The sequence below is a fragment of the Haliaeetus leucocephalus genome, unplaced genomic scaffold (genome assembly GCF_000737465.1).
Source record: "Haliaeetus leucocephalus isolate CR32 unplaced genomic scaffold, Haliaeetus_leucocephalus-4.0 Scaffold450, whole genome shotgun sequence".
In the NCBI taxonomy this organism is placed as follows: domain Eukaryota; kingdom Metazoa; phylum Chordata; class Aves; order Accipitriformes; family Accipitridae; genus Haliaeetus; species Haliaeetus leucocephalus.
In genome coordinates this window covers 12,409,616-12,434,508 of record NW_010972886.1, presented here as the reverse complement: position 1 = coordinate 12,434,508, position 24,893 = coordinate 12,409,616, and the positions used below count along the sequence as shown (strand labels likewise).

Sequence of the window (24,893 nt, the reverse complement as noted above, 5' to 3'; positions counted from 1 at the left end):
GTTTGGTTGCAAAGCAAGTCAGCTCTGACTTGAGGGAGAATACCACCACACCCCACCGTGTTGTATCCCTGCCATCACCACCAACCCGAGACGCACGCATCTCATCTGTCCTTGCAGCACTGCTGGGAACAGACTCACAGGCCATGTAGTCTAATCCAGTAAGTACCTAATAACATTTCATATGCAAAAGAAAAGCTGGAGAAAGACGTATCAGAAATACTTTCACTTTTTTTGTGTGCAGGTTCTCTCCTTTCTTGGCCCATCATTTTCGAAAGAGACTAAAATTTTCCAACCCCATATTGGCTAATGTTAGAATGTTAGTTTTCTTGAAAATTTGACAGATGCCAAATTCATCTAGAGCATTTAAGAGGAGGTAGAGTGTTGTTAATGTATTCTTCTTACAATAGTTAATTTTACCTTTTTTTTCTTTTTTCCCCTTAAAGGACTTAGGTTATGCTTCAGGGACAACTAATAGAGAATTTGAATAACTTGGTCAGAGCCATTCTTAAAATATCTTGACTTGCAAGTTTGGCTTGGCAAATTTTTACAGAAATGCTTTTTCCAGAGATGCAAAAGAAACACTAAGCTTTCCTTCTTTAAAAAAAATATTGTTATATGGCACACCATAGTCTTAGTATGGAGAAGCCGATGGTACGGAAAAAAAATTGCCTTCTGTTTCTATTAGGAGTATGTTTAAGTGTTTACACTGAGCATAAGCCCGGAATTACCAGCTGGCAAAATTTGAAAAGGGTCATTGTTAGCCAACACGAGCATTTCTGGAAATCAGTCTTGTGTTTGAAACCATAAGCCACAGATTTTGCTTCGTTACAACTGAAGGCAGAATTGGCCTCTCAACTTGGGAAGCACTCAAGCTACATATCAAAAAATAGCAATAAGTATATGTTTGTTTGCTTCTTAATGTCTCTATTATTTTAAAGAGAAACAAAAATCATCAGAAGTAAATGTAACTACTAGTTAAAGCTGGTTCTTAACTTGGACTAGCCTAGGAGCAAATATATTCCATTTGTGTTTCAAACTGAGAGAGACCATCTAGCCATCAATCCTCAGTACAAAAAGCATGCATAAGTTTTGGCAGTGTCCAGGGCACAAGTTAAACTGACTTGCTACATCATATTTCTATTATTTAAATTCCAGCTAATGTTTTCCTTGGCATCCACCATTTCCAGTTCAGGATTAATCAGTTACTGTATTCTTACATGGTTTGTGGTAGGCTTCTGCTCTCTTGCACACATATTTACCTAGGAGTCAGGTAGACCAAGGCCCAGGGCAGGAGTTATGGGGCACCAGAAACTGATCAAAACAGATTGTTTTTCACTTGGTTTTTCCCTGATTTTAATTGAATTTGGGTATTTTCCCTTCCAGCTAAGAAAACAGCTCCCTGATCAGTTAGGTATTGTCCAGTGCCTTTTCATGTACATTAGAAGTTTGTTGGGATTCAATGCCAATACCATAGGAAATTTATCAGGGTTATTTTTTATTTCCTGGGATTAAGTGACTAGACTTCCAGAAAAGAATGGGGTAACATTTAATGTCTTTGGCCAGGGACCAGCATTAAATGTTAACATTTCTATCGTTTCAGTGTATGGGATTGTATTTGAGGGCAGGGTTTGAAGGTTGCCTTAAAACTATTGCTTTAAACTACAAAACAGATTATTGTATGAATGTGCAAGCTTTATGTAAGAAAACAATACCTAAAGTAAACATTAAAATGGAATGCATATGCTTAGGAGTAACAGGTCAGGAAAGGAGGGATTTTCCCAATTACAAACTAGCCTGAAAGGGGAACAGATAAAGTTTTCAAATGTTGAAAGGATGGTGGAACTAGAGGGCATGTTTAGAGATGTTGAGTGATGCAATTATGAAGAAGATAATAGGTTGAATATCAGTAAATTAATTTTCCCTACAGAAAAAAAAAAAAGAAACTGGTACCATAGTAGGATGTAGAAAACTCTTTTCCTGAGAAGTTTCAAAATAAACTGGACAAAAACTGTCAATATGCTGTCAAGAGCGAGCCCGTGTACCAAGCAAAGTGACCAGCACAAGCCTACTCCTCCTGTCTCTCAAAGCACTTGGCTCCACAATTCATCAGCTGCATCAGGAAGAATCTCAGTGGTTTGGTAGGGATCAAATCAAGCTTCAAAATTCAGTGATCCCAAAATTTGGGATTATCTCCTCACATCTGGAAGTAGATTCAACCTGACTGTGTACTGAAGCAAGATTTTGTGCCTGCCTGCTGAACAAGGGAGATCCCTGCCACCAAACTCATAATTTTTGCTAAAAGACAGGATGTAATACCACGTAATGAGAATATCTGGCCTGGGCAGAGCCAGCTTACGTTTGTCTGCACCCAGCTTTTTCGATGTGCCCTGTGTGCTTGAGCAGATCTGGCAACAGATCAATAGCTTTGTAAAAGTGACACAACCAGACTGAGATAAAATGATTACAGTTCACTTCTGGCTTCCTGGTTTAAACTCAGTCGACATCAATATTTACAGAAGGATTCGGTAAACTTTCCATTTGGGCTACCCAAGGTGTTATGTGAAGTGAGCTTTATCTTGGAGCAACTCTAAACAGAGCGGTATTCATATCACTAACCATCTTCCAGGGTCAAAAGAGAGACCAAGAACAGAGTAGGCAGCAAAACAGCTCTTGTCTCTGCCATCAGGAGGGCTGAGGCCTGTTTGAATGGCAGCAGAGAAAACGTACACAAAACCAGCAGCATTTTATCTACTACATGGACACTTCAAGGCCATGTTAGGATCTGTCACTATTGTAATATTTATGTCAGCCAGCATCTTTCAAGAGCAGTAAATCAACACTGAAAATGAATACAAGTGCCTTGTTTTGCTAAACAGCTTACGGTTCAAAGAGAAATCTACTCATGCAAGTAAGAAAAGTTTTTGTTAAATCCTCTTAATGGTTAAATCTTGCAACAGCCATGTACCAGCTCTGTATTCTGGGATTCAGCAACAACTTTGCTTCCATTCCACAAATATGCAGCAAATCATGCTCTGTATTTTTAATTTACCATTTTTACTCTTGTCTTTTTGAAGCTAAATGCTGTCTCTCCCATCTGAATCTCCATGAACCACTAAGCCTAATGATGTCTGTGTAAATGTGGAAAAACTCTTATTACCCTTCTCTGCCTAGCTGGTCTGCCCAAGTATTGCTGGAAGGTGGAGGATGGGATGCCTATTTGTTTCCCTCTGCAGAAGTGCTCCTTGGCACCACTCTCACTCTCTGACCATATAGCCAACCTACAGGCTGACTAGACGCAGCCAAAAGCTGCCATCCCAGCACGTACGATGCTGCATGCCCAAGCACACCCAGCGGTTCGGTATAATTTTTAGCTGGCTAATGCATTGACTCTGGGCTGTGTGAGAACTGTGGGCTCTGCCCTTGTATTCATTAGGAAAATAACTGTGGTGGTTCAAGTTGCTTTTCCCCCCGATGCCAACTGCCATTTGGGAAAAGTGAGAAAGCCCAGTCCTCAGGAGCTTGCAATACAAGCCAACCCATCTTTGCTGCAGTCTTCTATGGCTGGGCAAGACAGAAGGGCAAGATTTGCCAGCAGTCACCTGACAGCCAAAAATATCCCTCCAGGCACACACCGCCAGGCTCTCTGAACCTCCCAGTATGAACAGCACAGGCAACCCTTGTCCACGGCTGCACCCCCGTGCTGTTCTTTCAAACGAATGGAGACTTGCCTATGGGCAGATCTCCTTCAAAACTTGGAGACCAAGCTGTTTCCAAGCTTACTCAGGAGACCAAAGGATGAAGAGGGACTAAAATTGTCAGAAATTTCCCAAGTGCTAAAAGCACATCCTACTCCTTTTGTGGTACCAAACTTCCAGCTGCATAGTGCAGCTGGAGTGGCAATAAAACAATCTGTGAAAACTACTGGTCCAGGATCTAAAAATAGCCAAGAAACTGTGTTGATTGCACTGCTCTTTTGTACATGCTCTTTGGGAGCAGACTTGACATTTCTGCTTAGCTGAAACTCTTGTAGCATTTGCAGTCAGATACACCTTAGCTGTGGGCCTTAGCCATGGAGCAGTGGTTTTCCTGGCACACAGCACACTCACTTTGTGTTTGATAGGAAGCATTTAGCATTTAAAGACCTGTTCACTAGAGCTAGTGGAAGAGAACATGTTTAACTCATTATGAAATGAATACTGAGTGCATCAGAGCATATCCAAGCATAGCTGTAGTCATCTCACTAAGGTTCTCAAGACATAATAGTCTTCACAGCAATACTATTGATACTTAATCTTTATGGGATTAGAGTGCATTTCTTATTTACCTCCATGGGCTTTCATTTTGCTGTACACCTCCTCTGTGCATTCCGACTTACTGACGTGATTGCCAACAATACAAAAGATTTATCATCTTTTCTTATTTCTGCAAATCTCAATACACCATTAGCGCAAGTTCAGAATATCTCCTTTTCCTGCATGACTGTGAGAAAGTAAAAAGAAAATGAATGGAAACTTTCTTCTTTTTGAGTACTAGGTAGCAGATTACGTTTCCTAAATAGTAGATACTGGGAGCAAGAATTGGCAAGAGTTGATTTGAGCTCCCTTTTCTAATCCCCAATTCTGTCCACTCTGCAGACTGGGGATGCTTAGAGTTATGACACCATCTATGCATCTCATGTGGCCCATATCCTGTGTATGTTAGACCCAACTCCTCCACACCAGAGTCATTTTATCTAGAGCTGTTACCCCCAAATATTGCCACAGTAGCTGACGATGAAGTAAGCAAGGACCAGACTGAATTATAGCAGTTCCTTACAATATTTGTTAATAATAATTTGTGAATTGTAATGTGCTGCTTTGGTTGAGTATCTCCCCCTTGCTTTATAGCTTTCCTTTTCTTTTCTGGCATGCTGAATATTTGCAAATGTTCAAAGACTTTTTGACTAGTTTTGATTGTTTGAATTCTAAAACTGTTTGACTGTTTTATACTCCCCTGCAGATGGGAAAGGATTGCAATTTTTCTTTGAACTGTAAATACAAATTGAGGTTCCAGAAGGTCTTTCACGGAGTAAGGCAATTAATGCCTATATTTTCTGGCAGTATCTTAAAGAGAAGGAGAGTACAAGATTTGTTGTTCATCCATCATTCTCTCCATCTGCAGCATGGAAGGGTCCATTGTGCGCCTGCCAGAGATAGTCTCCTTGAAGAAGAAATACAAAGCCTACCTCTACTTGGATGAAGCTCACAGCATCGGTGCTGTAGGAGCAACAGGACGAGGAGTTGTGGAGTACTTCGGTATGAGTCCTGATGATGTTGATGTATTAATGGGAACGTTCACAAAGAGCTTTGGCGCAGCTGGAGGATACATAGCTGGCAAAAAGGTAAAAGAAAAACACAAACATTGTAACATCAAGGTGGGGGAAGTACCTTCTTATTATGTATGATATATTTCATTATCTTTTCGCATAGACTGCTTTACAGGAGCATTATTCTAAAGTTAGTACCATTTTTGTCTGGATCCCAAATGCACATCAAACAGTCAGACTTTCTTATTTTTGTCTAATGTTCATATTATGTAATTTGCTTGGGTTGGGTATTTCTGTGCCACCCTGATGACTGTTGTTTGTCTTGGAAATGTTTAGACACACTGTGGTTGGCTAAATATACTTCACTACATTAATTTGCATGCAGACTGCTCGTTACTTTGTTTCACATTTGTAAACAGTGTGTGGAGCAATATTGAGAGATTAAAGCCACAGTTTCATCCGCTGATAATAAAATTCCTGAACAGTTGTGGATTGTCATAGTTGCATTTTTTAGGAGAAAGGAGTAAGAAGGTTACTGAGGACCTTTTGCAATAGTAAAATCCATGTCCTCAGTTGCTGTGTGTACATTAACAAAACAACATCTTGGCAACAACAGATGTCAACAAAAAGTAGAGCTGAGTTTGTTTTAACCGGGGGTGTAGAAGAAGAGAAAGCATAATCGGCACCGTTGTGAAATGTCATTGGTTTTGGTGCTTGTCAGAAATATCAAGTGGTTGCTGATTACTTACCCTTTTCATACCCTGCTGAATGTATTTCTTAAGTAGTTTGCTGAATGCATAGGAAGCCTTTTTAGACAGCCCATATGGTTGTTGTCAGGGTAAAATTAATAAGGGTAGCACTTGAGTAGAATAAATGGGCTATAAGAAAGTATAAAGTGTATATTTCTTACTGTCTTTTTTAGTTTTGCCCCTGGAGATCTTAAAGCAGGCTATCATAATACATAAAGAACCACTTTTCTTTGTTTCCTTTGCTTCCTGAATTTGTATCTGAGGGCTTAACTCTTAGCAAAGACAATGTAGTTAATGTAGCTAGAAATTACACGAAGCCTAGGCCTGTGAAAAGCAGTCTAAAGTAATTCATCATCTAATCCTTGGAAGTTTTCTTAAATGAAAGTGGGTCGCCCTTTTCACACCTGTGCGTATCACTAAGTTTGGCCTCAGGCTTCCAGGCCTTGGTGGCAGCGGCTCGCCCAATACACTTAGCACACTTACATTCACTGCAGCCAAAAACTCACGGGGGCACTGTTTATTCTGTGTCAGCTAGAGCACAGAAGCCTTCTCAGCTATTTGATCAATAGGATTACAATTGCAATATAGCAGTGCATAACCTGTATAAGCTTAGGTAAATCTTTACCCTTAGCATTGGACTTACGGCATAGACTCATACAGCTTTTTTGGCAATAATTTGCGTTACTATCTTTTGGTTTTTTTCTGGCAATATTTTTTATCAAAGGCAGTTTTCAAGCAGGTCTCATCCCTTTCTCACTAACATGCATTCAGCTTTTAGTGTGGTAACTGTTACTCTGATATTTTGCACTGGGAGATATAAGCTGTCATAACAATGATGGTCTTAATCAAGCACTGAATTCCTACAGTGTCCCTGGATTCAGGAGTTACTGGTGCTTTAGACATGCCTACAGTATAGCAATGCTTTTTGTAGGAGCACAGATTGTGCTCTTAGTTACACAAGGAAATGTTAAAGCAACTATATTGACTCTAACATGACTGTCCCTGCCACACTGATGGGAAGTTGCAACTGAAAGAAATTTATATGCTAATAGCCAAAGATAGATCCCAGTAAGGTTGCTTTTCCTGGGTTACATCTTGTGGCAGAGAAGCTGTAATGATGTCATGTAGGCTTTGCTTCATCCCCAGAGAGGAACTGAGTAGTATTTTAAGTGCAGCTGTTCATTGGTCTTTAAATGATTTTGGCTCCTTTATAGTAAGTCTTAGCACAGAAGTAAACATTGTTCTATTCCAGACCTTTGTTTCAGCTGTAATTGCTCTACTTATATGGTAAAGTATCTGCACCTGCCTGATGTTTCTTCAGGCCATGCATTAAAAGTAGCAGCCAAGAAAGCAAACCAATATCTGGTGAAACATCCTCTTCTCTTTTTTATGTTCTCACTCCTGCGGTAGTTAAGAGGTAGATCTGCTGTTTGGCCAGCTCAAAGCTCATTCATGCTTTATTTTGCTTGTGTAAGGACCTTGTGGACTTTTTACGAACTCATTCTCACAGTGCTGTGTACGCTACATCTATGTGTCCACCCGTAGCAGAGCAAATCATCAGGGCGATGAAATGTCTCATGGGATTAGACGGGACAACACAAGGTAAGCCGCCTTCTTTAACTGCACTTATTTCAATTACTACCAGAGCATCTACTGCATACAGGCATACACAAAATGTCATCCAGCAGCAAAGTAGTATGGTAATGCAATGCAAAGGAAATAATTCTTACTATAAAATTAATATCCAAATTATCATACTTGTAAGTATTATCAATTCTATTTCTTTTTCCACACTCATCCACTTGCAGCAGGGATGGAAACATTCTGGAATTCTCGCTCTGTAGTTGCCACCACTCTGCTTTGCAGCAACAAATAGAAGTACACAAATTGCCCTTTGTGTGGATTGTCTGGCTTTGTAGGAGGGGTTCATAAGGATAAACCTTCATTAATGGCCTAGATGCTGTCAGTTTAGCTTCTTTGCAAGTGTGAACCTTCAAATGGCAAGCAACTCAAGCATGGTGCAGAATTTCAAAACAGATATTGTATGTTAAATGATAGTATGAGAAGATGATTATAATAATTCCTACCTCACCCAGGCATTAATTATGGTGTCCTAAAGCTAATTTTGAAGTACATTTTGTCCCAAAAGAATTGACTACTTGGTGTCTTTATGAAAAATTACATTTATTTATATTCCTTTCCTGAAGTTGCAGATGCAGCTACTGTCCAGTCCTCTGCGTAACATGCTTTCTATGCAGCAAGCAGCAAAATAGCTGTGACATATCTATCTGCTACTGCATCAAAGTGATACTGAGATGTATTCAATGTTCTAGGGCTTGAATCCTAACTCGGAGTGGTGGGGGTTGAATTTGTACAGGTTTTGTCAGGAATGCCTGAGAATCATGTCATTGTGTAACATGCAGTTGAAGATACAGGTTCTGCTCTGAATCGCAATCTCTTTTACACCGGTCCGGCAGCCCTGTGCTGTGCTATTTTCCCTTACCTTGTGTAGGACTAACAGAATAATTATGTATTAGCCCTCCCTGAGAGATATGACCGGGGTAAGGTGGGAACAGAAAGGAAAAAGGGTATATGAGAGCAAGTGAGGTACTGCTCTGCACTATTCAGTTGCAGTGCCCTAGAGGGAAGTTTCAAACCATGATAGACACGAAGCTATTAAGACGTTTATCACAGCCCTTCAGCAAAGCCAGAATTTACAAGAGCCTAGTGTACCAAAGGAGGGACAGAGAATCCAGTCCCAGCACTGAATTCTGCCGAGTGCAATGACAAAGTGCAGCAAAACTCCAGCGCGATGTGCGGACGATGAGGAAACAATGCTTTTGTCATTTTGGCAGAGAAGTCAGAGCGCAACAACCGTTTCTGACTTGCGGTTTGAAAGGTCGAGGTTGCGTGTGCTGGTGCCTACATCCGGTCCAACGTAAGAGACCAGCTCTGACGTGGTGGTTGGGCCTTGGGGACGAGGGTGCAGGCCATCCCCTGCTGCTCCCCGCGCTAAGCTGTAGGGAAAGCTTGCCGTCAGAGGGCGGCCTTACACTGGGCCTGCCCTGCAGTTACAGGCTGCAGCCTCTCACAGCGGCCGCGAGTGAAATATTAAACACGCAGAGCATTTCCAAACATTCAAAGCCTCTTAAAAATGGTCTTCAGCTAGCCTGATTCTGCATGCAGTTCAGGGCAGGCTAATAGGAGAACTTGGTTCAAGACGAGACTGTCTTAGGGCTAAGAGTTTGCAGCCTTTCTCTTCCAGAAGCAGTGCTGTTTAATGACACGATGTTTGTATTTCTGCACAAAGTAAGTGCTTATTAAGTCTTCTGCAAATCCTTTATGAAATAAATCGGTGTTCTGTCAGGTTTTTTTAAAATTTGTCTTGTAATATGAAATGCAAATTAATATAAAGACAAATAAATAAATAGTATATCACAACTTAAGAGTATTGCACAAAGGCTAGCAAACTGGCTATGATGCATTAAAAATGTTTCTTGTCCTTCTGAGCCAGACTCATTATTTTAGTCTATTTGTTTTTCTTTCATGTGGGTCTCCCTTCATTAGGCTGTCTTGTGGACTACAAAAAAAAAAAAACACAACTCAAAACACAGGAAAAAATGTTATGCTGGACCACACTACAATGCTGCTTTGGCATCAGAAAGAGGAAGGTGGTGGCTTAGAAAGGAGGGGGGAACAGAAAGAAGAAAGCACTGTGTCTTCTTAGATATTTTTGTGTCCAAGGACAACAGCAGCCTTGGCTGCATTCTTTTGGTCCACTGTCATAGAAAATGGTGAATCCTGCATGTGAGCCGTCCTTGTGAGAGCATGAGCCATGTAGCAGAGACACCTGGCAGAAAAGTTTCAAGTGAACCGGAGTTGCCACAGGGTGGTATGCACCCTTTGCTCTCTGGAAGCCTGTTGAATTGATAAAAGGAGTTTATTTTGCAATTTATTTCAAACAGCATTCTCTTCCCACAGGATGATTTGGGGAATCCTTTATAGGAGATGTCCACTGATGGGCTTGTCCTCCGGAGGGCATTTCTGTAGGGGAGAGTACCTTGCAAAAAATACTGGGAATGTTTTGGAAAAGAATGAAATTAGAGTTTGCTAAAAAGATCCTTGTTAACTAGAAGGTGCTTTTTGAAAAGAGTATTCAAAATAACGGGGTGACAAATGTGTTAACCCAGCATGTTCTTACATCTGAACTTCATGACTGACTCCTCAGTAGACTAATAGAAAACTAAGAGAAGGAAGACTGATTTGGTCATTGAAATTGCTGCTCTGAAAACTCTTTATTCTATTTTTTTTAGCACTTCACACAGTCTTCTTTTATATTTTTCCAGATATGATGCTTTTACATTCCCTCCAATTTCTTGCTAGTTATTCTCCACTAATTTGTTAAGCAGGTGATCTAGAAAAGAGAAGCATAGGTGGAATTATATAGTGAGTAATGCCAGAGGCCAGAAATGCAGCGATACTGCTTGTGTTTATCCTGGTGTGTATCCAAATGATTGATCTCCCATATTTTCTTCCTTCATTTTCAGTTAGTAAGAATATAGTTGTTTAGAAAAGGAATCAGGGTATACATTTCCAAGACAGGATCAGTATACTGGATAAATAACTGCAGGATATGAATAGATGTTTATGGACATAGGGGCTGTGGCTTCATTACAAGGAAGGAACAGGTTAGCACTTTAAAAATAATTTTATGAAACCTAAACTGTTTGGCTGGAAATATCCATGGCAAGTGTCAGTTTCAGGCTACAATTTTTTCATATCGACACACAGGTTCAGTCCTTCCTCAGAAGAAGGCTAGATATACATATGGGGGGTTGATAATCGGGGGGGGGGGGGGGGGGGGGGGGGGGGGGAGACCAACTTTAAAAATCCTTTTCCCCCTGAAGATCTTCAGTTTCTCTAGGCTTTGGGATGAAGATTTTGATTGTGATACTCAAGTTTATAATTTTTGCCATGTCTGTGAAATACCATCTGAGCCTTGTGATGTTACAAGTCTCTAAAAAAATCTGTACTTGAAATTAACATTGACAAATCTCAAGATCCACTGAGTGAAGGAGCATCTTCCAGCTCAGTTTGTGGGGCCTGAACAGAGCATCCCCCACCTGGAGCCTGGGCAGAGGACTGGGGCTCTGAGCACCTGCATCCATCCTGCACTGTCAGACACTTAGGGAGGTAAGCCAGGAAGGTTTAACAGAGAAGAGACTCTGACAAGCAAAGGAGACACAACAGGGAATAGATAACAAGCGGGTGATAAGGATGGAGACTAGGACCAAAATAAGAGGCTGAGAAGATGGGGTGGAGACGCTGTGAACAAAAAGGGCCTTTTGTGGGGAAGGAGATGAAGAGGGAGAAATGTGTCTGCAAGAAACTGCAGCAAACACATGACTCTCCAGAACCAGTTCTGGTACCTCAGACATTCCTTGTTCTTCTCTGGTCAGCAAACTGCTGTGGAAGTGTACTAGCAAGATGTCTGCTTACCTTCCTTTGTAGCAGGAGACTCCAATTTGGATGGGAAGTTCTCATTTTAAAAGCCTTGCGCTGACGTAAGTAAAAAGATACAGAGAAGACATGGTATCTCGCACAGAAACCATCTATCAAGGTATGGGTATGTCCCAGATCAATATTTGTGATAGTTGTGAGACATTAATGTCATGAGAATGTAACTGGGAGGATACTGCAGAGCCCCTGAGGATACTGCAGAGCCCCTGAGGATACTGCAGAGCCCACAGCCAGCTATTACAGTTTCCTTCTTTTGCCATGTTTTCTGCTCTGACTTGAGAAAATGAAGCACAAAAAATGGTCAATTAGGAGAAGATAGTAGTTCCCTCAAAAATTATATGCACAGGAGAGAGGGGTAGATTGGGGTCACTATGACCAAGTCCTTTGTTTCTTGAGTGACTTGCATCAGAAGAGTCAGAGAATGACAACAAAAATTGCAAATGTATTTCCAGTTTTATGTAAAATCATGTTTTTAGTAGAGCACAAGTCCTGGTGTTTTTCAATGCCGTGTTTCACAGGACTCTCTGAAAATAACAGCTTGTAGAACAAGACACATTTATTCTTCGTAACATAATGTCATAGGTACTATCATAGTTCCTATAATAAAGTTGTTCAAAAGCATATGAACTTCTGGCAGCTCTATTTCCTTTACTAATGTCATAAAGCAGCAAGTTCCACAGTTCAGTTCATATAGTCTATTAAAAAAAAAAAATCATTTTATCTCTCTTAAGCCTTTGTGGCCTTTTCATCTCAAATGTGTCTCTCCTCATTTATTAGGAGATATGGGAAGCAGAAGTTCCCATGCCATTTACTCTTTATAATTCATAATATAGATATTCCTTATATGTTCTCGTGGCTTCTCATTATCCCACTGGAGATACCTCAGGAAACTCGGCAGCTGCCTTACCGGTTTTATCCCCATGATGAGACTGTAGTTGACTCAGAGTGTTTGGACCCTGCACAAATTTTCAAGTACACTTACTTCCATGCAACACAGCCCCTCCAGCTGTGACCCTGGACCTTTTTTTTTTCTCTTTCTGCCTGAGAATACCAAAAGCATATTTTTACCCTTAAATTTGATAGGTAAAAAATAGAACCACTAGGCAGACAGAGTTAAGACTGCTAGGAAATCTAAAGCAATTTTCTTGATGACTAATAATAGATTATAGTGGTGTAAAAAGCAAATTGCAGCATTTGCAAAGGCATCATTTTTCTGTTTCATGCATGGAAAACAATAATTCACCAGGAACAGTAGGCATTTTTAGTATGTTTTTATGGGATGCTGAAAAATTTAAAACCCTATCCTCAGGAATCTACTGTCCTTGTTATCTTAAAAGATAATTCCTGAGGTTGTTTAGATAGAAAGTGTTTCTTTAAAATGCTAATTTACTTTGCCATTTGTGCTGATTGGTATATCTTTTTGCAACTACTAGTTTTCATTTTTGTTTTTAGCAGACTTTGAGTTCTTGCATTTGAGCTCATTCAGATTGTGAGAAGCTCCAGAATGCTGCTTTCTGTTTTGGCCTGGCATTAAAAAGATCTGTTTTTAAAAGGTTCCTTTTTAAAACATTTCCGTCTGCCTTAGATTTTTGTATAACTGGAGGACCAGCTTCTTAAAATGCTCAGCTTCCAACATTTTCCACTGCTATCTGTGCTCAGCAATCTTTTGAAAACATTGGCTTTGCCTGTCAGGGTCCTCTGTAAATTCAAAAACCTTAGTTTCACATCCCTACAACCTGGTATAAACCAGCACTGGTACAAGGAAGGGCAGTCTTGCCCTCCTTTTTGCCTTTCCCCCCCTGCCTATCCTCTTATTCGTGCCCCTTTTCCTTATGCCAGCATTAGTGTTCGTGCAGCCACGCAATGAACTGAATCAGAGAACTCATCTAGCTGAAAAATAAGTGACCCTCCCACAAATGGTTAGCCTACAGCCAAACTGGTTCCCCAAGCCAATCTACCATATGGCTACATGAATCCCAGTGCCAGGACTTGAGCAGCTGGAGCTGAGAGGAACGATCCCATTTGCAGCAAAATAAATCTGCGCCAGACTGAACTGTTCATGAAACTATAGCTGTAAGCTTTAATACTGCAAGCTACTTAGTGACGGACCCCTTGAACCTGCTCAAAACAGCTTGCAGAATCAGTCATACTAAAGTACATCTTTTTACTGTTCCCTCTCAAATTCTCATTTTGTTGCTTCATTCTGAGATGATTGCTTCTCTTGGGTCCTCATCAAGCAGAATGCTTGAACCCTGGCTAAATTTTAAGTTAATAGTCCCAATAAGTATGTGCTTACATTTAAAGCACTTAAGCAAATTTATTCCCTGTTTGCACAGCATTGGCTCCATGTCTAGGGCTCCCAGTCACTATGGCAGTGAAGATGCTAATGATGATAATATGCTGTCATGATAATTATTTGTCTAACCTGAACATCACAGATGTTCTCCCAGCAGTGACTGATGAAACAGAGCTAAATTCTGTCATCTTTACTCAAAATGAGTAAGACGCGTTGTTCCGGTGAAACCACCTGCCATGCGGTCCACCTCCTAAAGGAAACCAAAGGTATCCGTGGAGGGTCAGTTGATCTGAACAAGCAGAGGCTTTGGAGTAATAGTGTTTGCAGTGATTTGCAAGAGCTCTGAGAATTGACCAAATTCTACCTCATTTGAAGTCACTTTTTCCATATTCAAAGTTAAACCAGTGCTGTAGTCCTTTAGCAGACCCTAGCCATGGATAGGTGTCCCCTGCATTCACAAATAGGTATTAACTGCAGGCAGAGGAGGGATGCGATCACACTTGGATGTGACTCATAGCCTGTCCCCAGCAAAGCAAGCTAAGCTTTCCCCAAGGACAGCAACACAGTCACCTTTTAAGGGTGCCTTTGCTGCCAGGATAGAGCACGAAGATCCCTCCTCCGTTCCAGATGCTGCTTGCCACTGTCCAAGGAATCCAGTGCCGTTATCAGCCTGAGGAGTGTAAAGGAGAGAAGTGCCCTTTCTAACGCACTTAGATCACTGGCATTTCCGAAACACCTAATGTGATACAGATGGAGCACGTTGTGCACTGGCTGGCTTTCAGCAGCGGGACTGACCTGCTTTGTGATTAATCACCTGTGCTGGGAGTAAATAAGGCTCAGCCAAGGCTGGCTGCTCTGTCCCCGCTTTCGTGCAGGACACTGAATGTTTGCATTATATATCTGAATATAGATAAGGTGCTGGATAGTCATAGCTGACTTATTCAAGAAATAAGGTAAAAATGACAGAATTTGTACAATTTTTCTCCTTTCTGTTTCAGCTGAAATTGCCACTTTTTCTTCCCTTAACCTGGTCTGGAAAGTGTTTTGCAGCAGTTCACAGTTAAAATTGGACTGACTAAATAAGTCCTTAAGGGCTTATTTAGCAGCTGAATTAAGTTGAAATTACTAGGTTTCTAGTTGGCATTAGATTGTAGAAGAAAATGTCTTCACTTCTCCCCAATTCATAGCAAAGTTATTTTTTTATAAAGATTTTTTATCTGAGAACATATTTCCTTTAGGCACCCCAGTTTTATAGCATTCTATTTGTGATTTAATACACATGGAGGTACATGTGTGTTACTCTCATAATGGAACCAGAGGAAAAAAAGAAAATCTGTCCATCTGCAACAGTTTAGTGGGGAAGAGCTATTGTTTTCCAAATTTTTTTTCAGCCTATGAAAGTTTGCTTTTTACTATCTAGTTGTTAGTAGAGGGGGGCAGGGAGTGGAGTTCTCCATCCAAGGAACACAGATTGAAGAGACACAGTGACACCGGTATGTAAAAGCTTGATTGTGTAACTAATTATCTAGAAAGACTCTGTGAAACAACAGCTGGAGAAGATTAAAGCAGGTGGATTTGTGTCTTGAAGAGTGCACCACATGCCAAAAAAAAGTATGGTGTGGGATTATCTTTCCTGGAACGGGGTCAGGAAGAATAGCTCTCCTTCAATTAAAATACACCTGAGAACTTGATATGAAAGGCTACAGGTTGCTTATTCCTGTTTTCAATATAGTGAGTCAGAATTTCCAAGGGTAGAAGCCTACAGGAAGAGTTTAAAGGTAGAATGTTTTTGCAGGAATTGAATGCAGCCAGCTTCTCTGCTTATTAAAATCTTGCAGGGGTGAAAAGCAGACATCTCTGAAGGAGGAAAACAAACTTTTGTTTCAGAAAGCTGATAGTTTTACTACCTCTTTTGCTGCCAGGATAAGGTCCTCAGCTGGCATAAATAGCAAAACTCTATTGAAGTGTGTGCAGCTGTGCCAGGTAACACCTGCCTGAGATCAGGCTCTCAGACATGTAGTCAGGGTGCCTTCCCGCTGTCAAACTCCAGAGCAGCTCCTCAATGAAAGCAGGTCTGAAGTCATAGCCTGGCATGTGACAAAGCATCTACCAAGTCCGTTACTCCAAGTGGCTCTCTTAAAAAGCTCATTGCTTCAAAGAAATTATGAGCAAGCCACTAACTTTTATCATTTCTCTCTCTCACCTCCTCTTTGCATTTTTCCTTAAACTAAACCATATTAATTTTGAGCTATAAAGCCTTATAAAAGCCTGCAGAAATTAATGAGCTAAAACTGGCAATATGCAATAATGTGTGTCAAATAAAAATACAATCAGCATTTTTCCCAGAATTGCCAACACCTTAGAACTTTGCAGTAAACCAAATCTTTTTAAAGCAGTGCAACAAATGTAAACTCTAAATTTGCCAGCAGTAGGTGGATTGCAGATGCAGTAAATCTGGTTTTGTTGTACCATCCAGGTAAATAATCCTGTATGTCAACAAAATCCCAGTAAGCTGGCTGTGTATCACTGTATGGTCCAAGCAATGTGAAGATAACTTGTGAAATTTAGGAATCCTTTATTGTTCAGTTTTCTCCCTTTCTGTTCCTTCTTAATTCAGCTAATAAAAAGATGTAGAGCTCTTAATAAGATCATGCTCAACCTTCACTGAAAACTCTGGAGCATTAGTGGGCTTAGTTTTAATTAGCTAAGGGTCAGTTTTCCCCATCCAGGCTGTTTTCTCTGAACATATGCTGTGTTGTGGTTCACATGTTTTATGGAATATAACTATCTGGATATCCTGCGTGCTGTGCTCTAAGCTATTTGCATAGACTGTAAATCCTCAAGAAGTTTGCAAACTAAGAATTTTTGAACAAATATATTTACTAAGGACCTGATCCTCTAATTAGTGCTGCACAGGTAAATTCTTAGATAGATCGTTTTGCCTCAAGGGTCCAACTCTGCAGATTTTCACTCAATAAACAGTAAAGGATGCAAGATCAGAGCCTCAAGAATCAAAGAAAATAGTTTTTAAATGCGGTGTCTTTGATTAAACATACCACAGTGAATTTGGACTAAGATCTGATTCTAAGTGAATTCATCACTCTTACACTGGTTTAATCTGCAGTGTGGGGGGAAAATTGGGCCAATGAGACCAAAATAAACATTTTGCTCAGATCTGCCTCCTTATCTGACATTGGAGGATCCCATAAAGAAATGAAAAAGAGCGTTGAAATACAGTTACAAACTTCAAGGTTTTTATTGCTCTTATCAGGACAGCATATAAGATGGCTGTGTATATGATGCATGTATGTGGTCCTTGACCACAAAACTTAACATGAGAAAGGAAAGTGTTGACACTTGATAAAGAAATAGGTTCCTCCCAGCCAGCCACCCACAAATACAGTGTGTGTAGCAATCGTCTCCTAATGTGCTTTTTTTCCCTCCAGATATATGTGAGTGCTCTGATCTTTTATTTGGCTCTTTAATGCATCCGTGCAAATGAAATTACTATTCTGGGATGTTGCTAAAACATTAAAGTGGCTTTTTTGCATTTGCACTGGCTGGCTTGAAATTAGTTCCATAGGGAGTCTCGAAAGGGGATCCGTCCCATCGCAAAATTGTTGAGGATATAGATCTAGCGAGGGAAGATCGGAAGAGGTGTTTGACTTTTGGGGGGTTGCCTGAAACTCCTCTTTCAGCTCTAATGTTTCCTCTGCTGGATTCCCCCTCTTGCCTTGGAGTCTAACTTTCCAGTACCTAAAATAAGTAGAGACAAACTGATCAACTCTGGGCCGTGCGCATATGGTTTGATAAATACTGAGCGGCCTGGAATCTTGCATGGCTGACACTTTGTTTCCAGCTTTGTGGTAAAGAGCTGAATAGAAAGGAGAAGGCAGCAAGTCTTCAACTGCACTCGCCAAGAACATCTGCATTTATGAAAACTTTCCCTAATTGAAAATCTAGTAGTTTCAAATGCTGTAGACTGAGTTTGGAAACTAGCTCAGGGGCTGCTAAGATAGCAAGAAGCAGCAGTGGTTTTGAGCCCCCAGTTCAGGTCAATTCCCACCCTCCTCCTTGTAATTTGGGCATTCAGGATGTGCTAATAACATCTTTACAAATTCTAACAAGGGAAAAAGTCTCTCTTTAGAGTTCAGAAACAGTATTCGGTGGTTCTTCTCTAACTCCCTTTCCTTGCCATCTCCCCTGCCCCCATTTCTCCTCCTCCTCCTCAATATTTCCTCCTGGTTCTTTGAGATCTACTACACCAAAAATATTTTTGGAAATACCACAGACTATTGTTTTTATTAGTGACTGGAAAGCTTTGTAGTAGGATGCTTTTGTGTTTCATTTGTTTTCCTTGCTCTGGCACAGCTGGTTTTGTTTTAGCAGCATTAGAGAGATGGTTAAACTATTTGTGGCCTTTCCTAACCCAGCAGATCTCTTCCACTGAATGCTTTAAACTGAATGACTGAAACTGTAACTAACAGGTTGTCTGCGTGGGCAGTTCTGTGCATAAAGTTGCAAATACACTGGGTTTATGAGATCTTTTAATTTGTTCAGCAAAATACTGATCACTGTGAAGCAAGTCCCAGTTTCCCTATAAATTTCCCAGCCAGAACACTGACAGAACCTTGACTCAGGAAGATACAGAACAGATGAAGCAGTAGATCTTGTTCAAACCTATGCGCGCTCAGAAATGATTAATGGAAAAGAGGTTTATGTAGGTGTGCCGATCCCCACCTTAGCCAAGAGGGAATAGGAAGAAAAGCCACAGCAGGTGGTGGGACAGAATGTGGTCTGAGGACAAATCTGCCCAAGGTGGTATGTAGCAGATACGAGTGCCTAACTGGCCACTGTGGTTACAAGGAGGAAGATGGGAAATTAGGAAACAGGCATCCAGTCAGAGAAAGGTGACAGCAGAAAGTAGCAAATGAAGAATGAAGTGAACAAAAAGTAAAGTAAGATGAAAAACTAAATGGAGAGTGAAAACATAATACATCTGTGCAAAGGCACCTTAAAAACAAAGAGAAAAAGAGGAAATTAGTTGTACTGGAGGCTTCAGTGTTCATGTCTGGTGACATAATGTAAGTGATATTGAAAGTATGGGCTGATGAATGGCAGGAAAATGAAAGTTAAGAGCATAGCTGAGATGTGTCCTGCTAAATCCCAGTCTTACCACATGTTCCCACCACCTCTGGTGAGCAGGCGCAAGCAGCTGCACAGTGATTAGGTTTAGAGAACCGATCTGTTTGACATTGGTTTGGCAGTTTTCTTTCTGGCAAGGTCAGGCAGATGATGGACCTGGCTTAATTCATCGTGTGGCTGTGTGAACCTAGGACTGGTACTGGGGAGGGGGTGGGAAAGAGCAGCATGTGGGTATGGGGTAGGTGGCACCATCCCTGTCAGCACCTTCTAGCATTGGAAGAGCAGCACATATATCAGCTTGCTGATGAAATATAGTGCAGGTGGAATGGGGAAAGGACATACTATATCTCTTACCTACAGGGATGCTGAGTGTGGCTCTTCCCTTTTGTATGCAATGGGTGGGGAACCAACAGCACTTGTCAGAAACCACCTCCTTAGTGACACTGCAAAAGAAAAGACAGATGAGTTTTCAAGCACATTTTTTCTCTGCTGTTTTTTGTCTTTTTCCTTCATTAAAAATAATTGTTTTCAACATTCCTGTCAGTTTTGCTGGGTGACACATCAGTGCATTCCTGACTGAATGAGGCCAGGAGCAATGCAGAGAACAGAACTTGTGTCTGAAAGTCTTGAATGACTAAAGTCTGTTGTCAGATGATGATATTGAGGTAATAACAGCAAGATAAGAGGACAGAGAAACTGAGCAAGGGTTTACATATGTAGGTGCATATTAGAGTAACTGGAGTTATGCTGAATGTTGGTAACACTCTGCAGAAGATCAGACCTTGTGTGATAACAAAGTTTATTGCATGCTTTTCCTCTGTCTAAAAAATTGCAACAAAAGCATCCGTTTGAGCTGACCCAAAATGTAGTATTTTCTACTTTAAGCTTTACTGCAGTCACAGAATAATTAAAAAAAGCCTAATGTGTATGCACAGAACTAGCTAATATAAAAGAGGACCCCTGTGGAAAATTGTTAATGAGAAACGGTATGCATATGCTGACAGCTATATCAACATCTGTAGACATTGGTTGTTTCCCTTTATAATGAATATGTTGAAAAGACCATACTCTATTTACATGTCCTGTATCCACAGAGACATATAACTACTTCTCTATAGGTGCGTGTCATTCAGTAGGCTTTATTCAGCGCAATACAATAAAGGGAATTGTTCATCTATCTATCCCCAGAAGACATACTGTTTCTGCTGGTGGGAAAGCACCTCACAAGTACAGCAGTATCAGTCATCTGTCCTACAATGCCATAATAATCAACATAGTTGCATTTAGCTCATTCCATGGTTTTCTTCTGAATCAAATAGCAACATATCCATTTCAGCCAAACTTTTTTGAACTGTTACCCACAGCCCTGTTTCTTGCCTGTTACTAGACTCTGGTTATGATCTTTGCACTGACTGTTCTCCTGACTGACTCATTGCAGGCCTCCAAAGAGTGCACCAGCTGGGGAAAAACACAAGGTACTTCAGACGACGACTGCATGAAATGGGCTTCATCATTTATGGCAATGATGATTCTCCTGTTGTCCCATTACTCCTTTATATGCCTGGTAAGATAGGGTAAGTATGAAAAAAACCCAAACTATTGGCAAAATAAACACTATCCAAGTTCATAGGTTATTTGGTGTACACTGTGAAAAGTGTAGTTATGTGTGGTAGATGCTTCACAAGAGAAACATACATCATTAGGTGAATTCATCATTTAGTTATGTTCTATTTTAAATTTGGCCCTGGACTTAGTTTTGAGCTGTTCCAGTATTCAGAATTTTTAAAATTTCTCCTATCCATTTTTAACTTGCTCTGGAATAATACTTTTGATAGTATTTTGAATTTGGATTTTTTTTTTTTTTAATTTGTAATCATGAGAAGAGATACATTGTCTTTGATGTATGAATTGTTTTGGATGGATGTTCTTTTTCCCCATCTGATCTTCGACTGGTCTTTGCATGTTTTACCATTCAGTACCTATCAAGCAGCACCTGTGCACTGACTTGGACATGCAGACCAGAAGTCAGTAGCAGCATAAGGTAAGGGTTGAGCTGTAGGGAGTATTTACAAGTAGATTAGGGTGGCTATGTGCTCTAGGTCTAGTACATACCACGCAAAAGGTTCCTAAACTGGCAGAGTAATTGCGAGAACAAAGAAGCCATCACACAAATTGTTTTATTCCTGTTGATGTGCAGGAACCCAGCTCTCATACCTTCCAGAAGCCCAACTTCCATGCTTAGGGACTGTGAATGCCCACACATTTTGATTTGCACTCAAAGCCTTTCATTGACATAACTGAATCATGTCTGTTCTACAGTACTCTCTCTGCCATCACACTTCTAGTATTTGACAACCACTTGGCTTCATGAGCTGTTAAGCAGCAAAGAATCTCAGTCCTACTGGTAAAATTCTGGCTGTTATTGAATTCAATGGGAATATTACCATCCACTTCAATTGGAGGCAGCATTTTACCCATTGTTTTATTATACTTGAATGTTTTCTCTCTGTGGTCAGTTTATTGGAGATAATTTACTTCTGTTTTATTTCTTCTTCTTCTCTCCTTAGGGCTTTTGCAAGACGCATGTTAGAAAAAAATATCGGGGTGGTTGTGGTTGGGTTTCCAGCTACTCCTATCACAGAATCCAGGGCTCGGTTTTGTGTGTCAGCTGCACATACACGGGAGATGTTAGACACGGTAAGCACAGCAGATGTCCTGCTGAAATTAACTTCAGATGCAAAGGAGGTTGGGAGAAGCTGTGTGTCTGTTACTTTCAATCCCAATAATTCATTTTTACATTTGTTTTTCTGGCCTTGCCACTTCATCTTTAAAGGCATTTTAGCCTTATATATTTTATTTTTTAAAATTAATTATGGGACAGTTAATTTGTTTTGTTCTTCTATTTCTAATAGTGACCAAATCTGTCAGCACTAATAAAGACCTACATGAAGAGCACAGCAAGACAAAAGTTAAATGCTAGGTCAAAACTATCATAGTAGTAGGAAACCTGCAATGATATGGAAATAATTGAAAATTGAGTTTTCCATAACCTTATTTTCGTTCCATATTTCCACGTGTTTCTTGAATTGCAGAAGTATATGGGACAGCCTTGGGGGTACAGGTGGAAATACCAAACTGTTTGGAACTGTTTGAACCTAATGAAGTTTAACTGGTGCTGTCTGGCCTGTCTCAGTTCTGTATCTTTCTCTGATATCAGAAATACTGTTAAGAGTATGTTAAGACTTCCATCTTAAATCTCCATTCCAACACAGTCAGAAATGTGTTTAAAATAAACTCTTTGAAATTTTCCATCTCCCTTTCTTGCCGAAGGTGTTTTTGGCCTGGCTTGATGTACATTCTTTCATTCTCAGAATAAGCCAACTTAGAGGCATGAAACACAGAGGCTTAACATTAAATGTCAGGCTTTCTTTTTCCTCTCTTTGCACAAGTATGATGGTCAAAGCAAAAAATCCATGAACATGGAAGGCATTCGAGTTAAAGATGCCATTCCTTCATGCAGACAAGCACCTGTGCCTGCAGAGAGCCCCTGGCTCTCCATTTGCATCCTGAGATTCATGTGGAGCTTGAGGCCAGACCCCTGCCCGGCTGACCAGTTCCCACACCAGTGTAGACCCCTCTCAAGCAACATGGAAAAATCTGCCTTACATGTGTGCAGTGTAAAATTCCTGCTGCTCGTAAAGGTGCAGTAATTATTAACAAGGTATAATACCATAAAGATAATATTGCACGGAACAGGGCATAGGTACGTACTTGTCTTGGTCGTTGCCAGCTTTCTGTGTGTGTAGATTTTGGCTTATGTAACTAGCAATCGGCGATGAAGTTGATCTGAAGACTAATCTCTCAAGGTTACTGCTTTGATTTTCTTCCTCTCTCCCTACCCCCAGATGTCAAGCCCATTACATTTTGAGGCCATCATTGCATCTTCACTTCCTGCTACCTGCCCATTGCTGCTTCCTGGTAGCAGTGAAGGTCTGAAACACTCCCCAGCCATCATTCTTGAACATACTGTATTTTTGCCTTTGAAAGTGGGATCATTGCCGTAGTACTTGTGGCATTCTTTAAATGTTCTTACAGTATGGGGGAATGGAAATGCCCTGAATTTAATTACTTGCAGATGGAAAGGATTTAGGACAAACATTTTGTGAATGTGCCTAAACCCAGGGTAACAACAGGTAACAAGCACAATGAAAACTTTTCCCTTTGGCAAAATTTGTTTTGAATCTCAGCCTGGAACTAAAAAGAGGAACAATCCATGAAAGGGCAAGCTCCCAAGAATAACTTCCTTAATGACCTTGAAGCTATCTCTCTGCATAAACCATTGCTAAATTACTCCTTTTTGTTCTTGAGCTCATTTTAGTGGCTTAACAAAAACAGGCTCAAAATCAAAATTGCTGTTTTCTGCTTTGATGCCAAAAGGTTGTCTGCTTTTGAATGTAGATCAGATGCTGCAAAACAGTGAGCTGCTTCTCTATGGTATAGTGTTCCCTGGCTACTTCTGAATCTGCTGAGAGCTAGGGATGCAGCTCAGCAAATTGCATTACAATATTAATGCATTTTTAATTAGGCCTGTGATATTAATACAAGAAGATAATGGAATGCACTAAAAATATCTCAAACTGTTCAGACTATTTATGATGACTCTGATCAGCACTGTGGGCTGAGTCTCATCTAAGAAAATGCAGTGGCAACTCGAGTCTTTGGGATCTATAGGGAAATATTGAAGTTTTGCCTTACACATCCTTTTTGCACAACCAAAGATAACTTTTTGTCTGGATTATTATCTCCCTGTGCTTTTAGAAAAAGGTCATTTTTTTTCATCTGTCCTCAATTAATATACCTACTAATAAACCATAACCTACTGAAGGAATAATTTCTGTTCTTGTAGATGCTATTGTACATCTATGACTGCATTGATGTTCACTACAGGAGAATGAAAGCAAAATTTGCCTGTTTGCCCTTCAAACTTTCTGTAACTGATGTTTTTATGATCTTCTTGTTCTGCAGTAGAGGTTACTAGAACTTCATTTCTTTTCTAAGAGAATTGACACACTATAATGGTCTTACAGGTTTTGAATGCTCTGGATGAATTGGGTGATTTTCTACATCTGAAATATTCCCGGTATTCCAAGTCATCTCATCCTGAACTGTATGAAGAAACTAGGCTTGAACTTGAAGATTAAGTTTTCCACCCATGAAGAGAACATTATGTTGCTATGAAAAGGGGGAAAACCCAAAAACTAAAAAACACTAATGCATTTCTTCCCTTCTAAGGACAATTTTTGTTACGCAGTTTATTGAAAGGAGGGGAAGCTCAGGTGTTGCATTTTATTGTATCAAATTTCTGTATTCAAGAGACTGAAATATCGATACAGATTTGCCTCCCCAGGAGATCTGTCCTTCTTATGGTATTTTTGATGCAGAATGAATGCATCCATTGATCGAGTTGCTAATGTTCAGCTTTTGTTATGGCCCCTTTTTATGAAGAGGCTTCAGATAGTCTTAATTGTGACTGAAATAATAAAGTTTAAAAACTGAATTTATTCCAGTGTAGTATGGTAATATAGCTCAGCTTCATCAGTGAGATTGCTTTTATCTGTTAAAGAGCATAAATCAAGACATTGGTGTGGACTGCTATAGACAAATAAGCAGAAAGTAACCTCTTTAACTAAGTTGCCCTATCATGCATTTCTCCAAGGACAGAAAATATTAGAAGGTGGCTCATGGTGAGAACAAGAAAAGTAGCCTGATCAGATCATGTATTTCAGACAGCAGATTATGGGAAAGGGAAAATGCCTCCTCCACTCCTCAGACCCTTTCTCAGCTATTTAAATACACTGTAAGCTTCATAATGTACAAA

General features: G+C 40.3%; 1 protein-coding gene across 1 annotated transcript in view; it reads left to right on the top strand.

The window, feature by feature from the left end:
• The window catches only part of SPTLC3 (serine palmitoyltransferase, long chain base subunit 3), a 52,842-nt gene extending 28,275 nt beyond the window's left edge, over positions 1 to 24,567 (top strand). Inside the window, exons 7-11 of the mRNA XM_010574800.1 lie at positions 5,161 to 5,380; positions 7,530 to 7,656; positions 20,454 to 20,589; positions 21,583 to 21,712; positions 24,103 to 24,567. Of these exons, the coding sequence (XP_010573102.1) occupies positions 5,161 to 5,380; positions 7,530 to 7,656; positions 20,454 to 20,589; positions 21,583 to 21,712; positions 24,103 to 24,216 (727 nt within the window). The 3' untranslated portion in view covers positions 24,217 to 24,567. The remainder of the gene's footprint in view (positions 1 to 5,160; positions 5,381 to 7,529; positions 7,657 to 20,453; positions 20,590 to 21,582; positions 21,713 to 24,102) is intronic.
• Positions 24,568 to 24,893: the final 326 nt, after the last annotated feature.